Here is a 9,004-nt window from a genome sequence, read left to right as displayed (position 1 = left end):
GCTGAACCGATTTTGAATTATGTCACCTAATGTCTAAAACCACTGGTTGATACCTATCATACTAAACCCGATCAGAAAATTTAAACTCAATTTTTTTAGTTATAAATCAGCTATATTTCTTAATGAATGGTAATAGAACTCGGACATTTGATTTCGTTTATCACATTTCACAATTGGTTCCTTCACTCCTTTTACATTTTTTTTCAAAATATAGGGTTCTATAAATATTCTAAGCAAAATATCCAAATCTACAAGTAACACTCAGCTGATAGTAACCATGAATCATGGGTATAATTCAACTGCCGATCATCAACTTATTGTTACATGGCCACATGTTTTCGAGGAGGAACATTATCCTTTATTATTTCTAAAAACTTCGAACAAGTCTTTGAATCTAACTGTTAGTTATTTCCAACAACCGGGTATATTAAATACATGTGAGTAACTGATAAGTGTACTTTTCGATCAATAAGGTAAACCATTGCATGTTGACCTAATTTTCTACTGTAATATTTTATCTAATTTGCTTTAAAAAAATTTTCATCATTCACTAGCCACAATAAGTTCAATAAATTTTACTCAGTGAGGAAATGATATAAAATATTTTGAGTTAACTAGCATAACATTAGCACCATCGGATGCCGGCTCAGTGGTCTAGTTGGTTAAGCGCCTGGAGCGAGACTGACAGGTCCTGTGTTCGAATCCCGCGAGGCGGGATCGTGGATGCGCACTGTTGAGGAGTCCCACAATAGGACGGAACGGCCGTCCAGTGTTTTGAGGTTTTCCATGGTGGTCTGGTTTCAAATGACTCACGATCTCAACTGTTGAATAAGTAAGTTTATGCTTATTATCTAAGTAATCGTTTTTATTTCACTAAGTAACACATGTCTTTATACCTACTGTTCTATAGCCCTTCAGATTATAACAAATGAACACCACACACAATGTAAATTCTATTGGAAAAAATGGAATTCTATTCACCTACTGGTAAGTTTCAACTTTGATTAATTATAAAAATTTCTGAAATAGCTAAAGTTTTTACAATGTGTGGTAGACTAAATTAATAAAAATGAAGGTTTATTAAGGTATACATCCATAGCAAATAATCTTCTAAATCAAACTATTCATTACTCATAACGAAGATGGTTTACATTAAATCTATCCCAATGCATCTGAGATTAAATCTTTTGCTAACGATAATTTCCTGTATAGGAGCTAAATTCACTTTAAGGTTGGTGAATTGAAAGAACACATCAAACCGCTTATTAGTTTGCTTTCTTTTAAGACACTTCAATTTAAATTGAATTCGAAATGACAGAGTTCATTTATGTCTGAAGATGTGCATGTTGGTTTTGTGTTCTCTAATCTGAATGATGCAGTTGTGAAGGTCTCATCGTTTTATTAGACATCGTCACCAGTACATGCTTCAGTGGGAAGTGAGCTATTAGAATTTCTCCACAATAGGCCAACAATTTATTCTGCTGACCTAGAGTTTTATCGGTTGTTATCTATGATTGTATGCCTATTGTTTGTGTTGATTTAATCGTTTTTTTTACTAAACTTATTCCTGAATTTTCACTGATCAGTCCTTCCTCTTATTGGCTGATAGATTTGGTTGATGTATAAAATGTCCATAAATTGATACTAAACCAGGGATCCCAGGCGTCTAAAACCTCCCTAGTTTACTTTTAGACTCATCTATCGAATACTTCAAAATTTTTGGAGTCGAAATCATATCTAACGTTTTCCATATCCATATGAGTAAAACCATATCGTTGCGTTTCACAGCTAACTGGTGCTCAAATAAACAAGTGAGAGGTTACTTTGTCCTTTGTAGCATTTGTCGCAGTTACTGCAATTTACACTGCCTACGGTATTTCTAGACAACAACCAACTAAACTCTGGGTCAGTAGAATAAGTTGTTTGCCTATTGTGGAAAAATTCTAATATTTCACTTTTCTCTGAAGTATGTGCTGGTGACGATGTCAAATAAGACAATGAAACCTTCACAACTACATGAACCCAGAGAGCATAACACTACCAAATAAGTAAAATTTCCACTTTTCTTCAATGTAGACAGTTTGATCCAATAAACGTCTATACTCTTGTTGGGATGAGTTATTAGTAAATCTCTAATTTATTTTGTTTATTTAAAATGTTCACGTGCTTACTTTTTAGAATTATAAAAATATTTATAATTTGAGTCAAAACACTGTTGATTTAAATTGAGAACTCCTTAAATAACAAAAAAAATACTATTATCTTTTTGACATTAGGGATTTAAATGGATTCTCATTTTATCCTGCTAATCTTCAATCATTATATCTCAAGTGGAGTAAATACTCTTCAAAATAAGATGATTAAATCGTGGGAAGTTTCGACAGATTTCATACTCTCTCTGGGTCACATGATAAGCTCGAGGCAAGTGTTTGGCGGTCATTTTAACTGGATTATTCGCCCAACCAATATCGCTCTCTAGATTTTCCTATCTGCCCAAATCTGTACACTTTCATCAAATCATGAATTGTAAGGAAAGATATTCGGCTTTTCGTACCAAACCTTCCTACATAGTCCTCTCCCTCATAGCTGCTTGGTGAAACATAGAAGAGCATATTATTGGATGGACAAAGTCGTAGAACATAATAGTCTATAGACCTGATGACTTTAAAGTTTATAGTATTAAACTAGAAATGTAACGTTGTTTACAAATATTTGGTCTAAGTTCAATTCCTTCTTCCGATTTCGCTAACCACGTTTTGTGAAACCGAACGCGAAGGGTTTCTTGGTCTACTAATAATGAAAAGTATCACCAGTAAATATTTCACTTAACAATATGTAGAGTGACTGTAGTACAAATAATTCATTTCCAAAGGGGTATAAATAAAAGGAACCTAGTGTGGAGAACATCCAGCTCAGAGAACAAAACTCCACCGGAACCTAGTGTATAATCCAATAATACGTAGGAAGATCAATTATAATGATGCAGTTTCAAGGCTTGGTTTGAATTTCAACTTTAACAATTACCGTAATTTTTAAAATTAAATACATCGTATTTATCTAACAAACTTGTAATTATTTTCATTTGAAGAAGGGATTTCAAACGGTTCTGTAGAACAAAACATGTCGGGTTAAAAAGAATCTTAGTTACTTACTTGCTTACGCCTGTTACTTCTCGTGAAGGAGTACAGGCCGCCCACCATCACTCTACATCCAACCCTGTCCTGGGCAATCCTTTCCAGCTCCTTCCAGTTGTTATTCATACTTTTCATATCTGCTTCTATTTCTTGACATAATGTGTTCCTCAGCCTTCCTATTTTCCGCTTCTCTTCAGGATTCCAAGTTAGGGATTGCCTCGTGATGCAGTTTGGTGATTTCTACAATGTATGTCCTAACCATTTCCATCATCTTTTCCTAATTTCCTCTTCAGCTGGAAGCTGGTTTGCTCTCTCCCACAGAAGGCTGTTGCTGATGGTATCCTGCCAACGACGGACATTGAGTATCTTGTGTAGACAATTGTTTGTAAATACTTGTACCTTCTTGATGATGGTTGTTGTAGTTCTCCAAGTTTCAGCTCCGTACATTAGAACTATCTTCACGTTCGTATTAAAGATTCTCACTTTGATATTGGTTGGAAGTTGTTTTGAGTTCCATATGTTCTTCAATTGTGTAGGGATGCGGCCCTTGCTTTGCCGATCCTCACCTTTACGTCTATATCTGATCCTCCTTGTTCATCGACGGTGCTTCCCAGATACGTGGAGGATTCTACATCGTCCAGAGTTTCGCCATTAAGTGTGAATGCGTTAGTGTTCTCTGTGTTGTATTTGGGGATTTTAGTTTCCCCCTTGTGTAGGTTGAGGCCTACTAATGCAGAGTCTGCTGCTACACTGGCTGTCTTCATTTTCATTTGTTCGTGTGTGTGCGATAGGAGAGCTGGGTCATCTGCGAAGTTCAAATCGTCTAATTGGTTCTGAGCTGTTCATTGTATTCCGTGTTTCCCTTCAGATGTCGAGGTCTTCACAATCCAGTCGACCACCAGAAGAAAGAGGAAGGGAGAGAGTAAACAGCCTTGTCTGACTTCGGTCCTTACTGGAAACGCATCTGTCAGCTGTCCTCCATGCACGACCTTGCACTGTAGTCTGTCGTATGAGTTCCGGATAATATTGACAATCTTCTCAGGAACTCCTTAGTGTCGAAGAAGTTTCCATAATGTCCTCCTATCTACACTGTCGAATGCCTTTTCATAATCAATGAAGTTGATGTATAGTGATGAGTTCCACTCAACTGATTGTTCGACGATGATCCGTAGTGTTGCAATTTGGTCTGTGCACAACCGATCCTTAAGGAATCCAGCTTGTTGATCTCGAAGTTGGGCGTCTACTGCATCCTCCATCCAGTTCAGCAACAATCTGTTGAAGACTTTCCCTGGTATTGACAGTAGTGTAATGCCTCTGTAGTTCTCACATTTGCTCAGATCTCCTTTCCTTGGAATCTTGACGAGGTGTCCTTCTTTCCAGTCCATCGGCACTTGTTCCTCCTCCCAAATCTTCTTGAATAGAAGGCGAAGCATGTTTGTAGTTACTTCGATGTCTGACTTCAGTGCTTCAGCTGGTATATTGTCAGGTCCTGCTGCTTTCCCGCTCTCGATTTGTCTGACGGCCATTCTGATTTCTTCCATCGTTGGTGGATTGACATCTATAGGAAGATCTGTGTGCTGCTTCAATGTCTGGTGGATTCATTGGAGTCGACCTATTCAGGATTTTTTGAAGTACTCTACCCATCTGTCCCGCTGTTTTTGAGTTTCAGTGATTGGCCTGCCTTCTCTGTCTTTGACCGGTCTCTCGGGTTTACTATATTTCCCTGCTAGTTTCTTCATTGTATCATAAAGTTGTTTCATATTTCCTTCCCTTGCAGCTTTTTCCTCCATCGTTGCTAGTTCTTCCACGTATTTCTGCTTGTCGGCTCTAATGCACTTCTTCACTTGCTTGTTTGCATCTATGTACTCAGCTTGTGCTTGGACTTTCTTTGCTCGTATTCGGCTGTTGTTAATTGCTGTCTTCTCGTTCTTCCTTTAGTTGATCCTACCCAGTGTTCCTATAAAGATCCATTCCTTATGATGATGCTTCTTTAGGCCCAGAACCTCTTGACACGTTGAAGTTAATGCGTCTTTGATACCTTTCCAGTTTTCCTCTATAGTAGTTTCTTCTTCTTTCAGTAGATCTTGTACGCTTGGAACCTGATGTTGAGAGCTATCTTGAATTAGCTGAGTTTGTTAGTATCTCGGAGGAAGGCTGTATTGAACCTTTGTAGTGCTGTTTGTCCAGTTGTCCAGTTTTTTTAGCTTCAGTTCTAAATTGGCCACGACTAGGTGGTGATCTGAAGCTATATCAGCTCCTCTCCTGGTTCTCACATCTTCCATCGTCCTTCGGAATTTTTTATTGATACAAATATGATCTATCTGGTTCTCTGTAGTGTGGTCCGGTGAGATCCATGTAGCTTTGTGTATACGTTTATGTGGAAATATTGTGCAGCCTATGACCAATTTGTTGAATGCACACAGATTTGCAAATCTTTCTCCATTTTCGTTTCTCTCGCCCAGTCCATGTTGTCCCATGATATATGGTGTTGTCCATTCCGACTTTGGCGTTTAGATCTCACATCAGAATGATTAGGTCGTTTCTTGGGCATTTCTCTATGACTGACTGCAGCTGCTCGTAGAATTGATCTTTAATGTGGTCGTTGCTCTCATTGGAGGGTGCATAACATTGGATAATATTCACTGTGATCCCCTCCTTCTTTGTTTTGAATGATGCTTTGATGATTCTGAATCCGTGAGATTCTCATCCTACAAGTGCATTTCGTGCTACTTTGTACAGCATCAGAGCAACTCCCTGAGTGTGTGGAGCATTTTTCTCTTCGTTACCGGAGTATGGCGGCAACTCTCCCGTATCTAGACTTTGCTGTCCAGCTTGGGTCCAGTGCGATTCTCTGATTCCTAGTACTGCCAATTTGTATCTCCTCATTTTCGTTGCTATTTGACTGGTCTTCCCGGTCTCCCACATTATCAGGACGTTCCATGTGCTTATAAAAGTTGTTACTCTGGTTGTTAAAAGAGGCATAGGCCACAAGACTTCCGAAAGAACTCGGCTTTCAATATGAAGCGCTATAACTCTTATAAATGAAGGCCTTTTAACTCCTAGCGCAAAGTTTAAATGATATGAATTATTTCTTCTGGTTAGCGTTTCTTTAGCGAGTTAGTTCTCCACAAGATGGAGTCGCTTACCCCATGCACAACCCTCCCCATTTACCCAGGCTTGGGACCTGCAGTAACTCTAGAAGAGATACAGATGGAGTTAAAAATAATCTACTGATTCGGTAATGTTTAGGAGAGTTCACCTTAATGAAGGATTTCAGAAGTGCTTTTTATGGAATATCAGAGTAATTTCAATAGTTGAGATCATGATTCAATTGATACCAAGCAGCCATGAAAAACCTTGATACACTGGACGGCCATTTCATTTTATTGTGATACTCATCAGAGGTGCGAACCCACGATCCCGCTTCGAGAGATTAGAACCAAGAACCTACCGGCCTCGCGAGCGAACGCTTAACCACTAGACCAATGTGTCGGTATTCAACGGTGTTAATCTCTAATTTCAACTAATCCACGAAATTGGGCTACATATCCACCATTTTCATCAGTGAGATACTATCTCACAACAGACCCAGTTGAACTCCACCGGTTACTTCGTTCACGCGCGAGATCGATGGGTCCTGAGTCGGAATCTCGCGAGGCGGGATCATGGGTGCGCACTGTTGAGGAGTCCCACAATAGGACGGAACGGCCGTCTTGTGCTTCCATATTTTCCATGGTGTTCTAGCTTTAAATGACTCATGATCTTAACTATTGAAATTAATGAGGAATGTATATTAAAATTCCAATTCATTGTCTTGTCAATAATCTTGATACCATGATAGTTAAGAATTCACCAACACATTATTGATGCTTATAGGCCAGAGAATGTACAAATTTCTTAAAAAGTCAAATAACTCAAGGATTCTATCCATGTTAAACATCATCTTGTCTTGTATTCTGAATTTTAAAAAAATTTAAATAAATAAATTCTGCATAATATTTTAACCTTGAGATTTGCCTATAAGAAGAAACTTTACAAAATTAAGATAAAACTTGAAGTTTAGTTGTCAAGACAACATAACGATTCCTTTTTAAAAAAAATTATTATTCAACTTTCATGAAAGTAATTGTTTTTCTTTTCTATGACAAGATGTTACGATCATGTCGGTTTAGTTATGTTTACATAAAACATTAACACTTACTAATATTGGGAAAATTCTATCAATAAATAAAACATTTGACGTACATGTTTCACTAGAATTCTTAGATTGTTTTTCTTAAAAAGAAATAATAAACTTAACATTAAAAGGTTTATCAACTCGAGATGTGTAAAACTGACAGTTACATATTGATCATTTGATATTTTCATTTACGAAATAAAGAATGGCTGTTAAAATATTTTCAAATGTTTACACTCAATGATCACATATAAAAACATCTTCAAAACATTTAGGTATACTGTCAGCTTAGGCGTCGAGTACTACAATATTTGATTTTGAAGCTTATACTAGGATTGTCGCCAAGTGACGTCACTGGTTTTAAATATTTGGTTTTTCTTGACTTTCAAAGATTCTTCAGATAATACTAGATTATGATTTCATTGATATTCTAGTACAAACAAATAATTTCTTCGAGATTAAAGGTTTTTATAAGACAATTATTAGCGTTATGCTAACAATAAAATCATTAAAACCATAGAGGGATAGTGACTAACAGTGGAATCCAAGACGCATATTTCTTTCTGTTTGAAAATCGTCATCTGAATGTATCTGCATTACAGAGTTGATGTTCACTCTGTCCGTTTCAAACGCCATTGTGTTATCCACTTAACTACCGAGTCCAGTTAGCCACTAGATTGTGCAATTGAATGAAGTTTGAATTCTTTTTTGTATTGTTTGTAATATTTGATAAATATTCACTAAATAATTCTTCGTGATTTTACATGTTCTTATTGTAGGCTGTCTTTCGAGTTACTAGTTGTTATAATGATCTTCATAGTGAACTTATCAAAACATTTTATTGCATGACTTTAGATCCTCCATATTCTAGTAATAATTTCATAGAGTCAATAACTGATGTGTTCAAGTCTTTCGTTTTACTTACATAATCATGTAAGTTCTGCATGTAAATAATACATCTGACTATGACCATATTTCTGGTCTTAAAGTGATCTGATTGAATATTTCAAAAAGACGCTAACACTGAACTATTAAACAGAAATCAATCGACCCTTCAGTTATCTTTAAAAGCTTATAGTCAAACTCTCCAATAAAATCCAAATAATTCAAACATTTCAAATATAAACATACTGCGATAATGATTATTAAAAAATTGAAAACTGTCCTAAAAAATAAATCTGATCAAAACTGCCCCCAAGAGGTTTATGCTTCGATTTTATGACTTATATTTTTCATTCCATATTGAGTTACATAGATAAATTGACATTTCAGTTATACAGTTAAAGTTGAGATTAATTTACATTGTTCGAACACAAAAGTCTACTTAATCAGTTCAACAGAGGCGGCGATTTCGTACAAAACTAATGACGGCTATCAGGACTCAGTAGATAACACGATGGCATTTGAAGTGAACGGTACTGGGTTCGAGTCGCAGAGGGAATATCCATTTTGTGATGCTGGTACATCCAGCTGATGTGTTCTGATTTCCACCACCAGCCACCATCTATCTTTGCTCATAAAGCTTTTGACTTAAGGCAATATCGAAGCAATCCACACAGGATGCAATTGTGAAGCTGATTTTGTTTCATGAATAAAGTTCCGCTGAATATATTTACTTACTTTATTATGCATTTGCTATTCACCTGTTACTTTACTCTAAATATCTCAACATTTTAACAGAATTCAATGATTT

General features: G+C 36.7%; 1 protein-coding gene across 1 annotated transcript in view; it reads left to right on the top strand.

Annotated features, from left to right (window-relative positions):
• MS3_00010412 (uncharacterized protein) overlaps nucleotides 1-9,004 on the top strand; it is a gene marked incomplete at both ends in the record, with an annotated part of 54,555 nt that overhangs the window by 22,164 nt on the left and 23,387 nt on the right. Inside the window, 2 exons of the mRNA XM_012938732.2 lie at nucleotides 215-437; nucleotides 911-987. Of these exons, the coding sequence (XP_012794186.2) occupies nucleotides 215-437; nucleotides 911-987 (300 nt within the window). The remainder of the gene's footprint in view (nucleotides 1-214; nucleotides 438-910; nucleotides 988-9,004) is intronic.

Source organism: Schistosoma haematobium, chromosome ZW (genome assembly GCF_000699445.3).
Source record: "Schistosoma haematobium chromosome ZW, whole genome shotgun sequence".
In the NCBI taxonomy this organism is placed as follows: Eukaryota; Metazoa; Platyhelminthes; class Trematoda; order Strigeidida; family Schistosomatidae; genus Schistosoma; species Schistosoma haematobium.
This window is presented reverse-complemented; position numbering and strand designations above follow the sequence as displayed.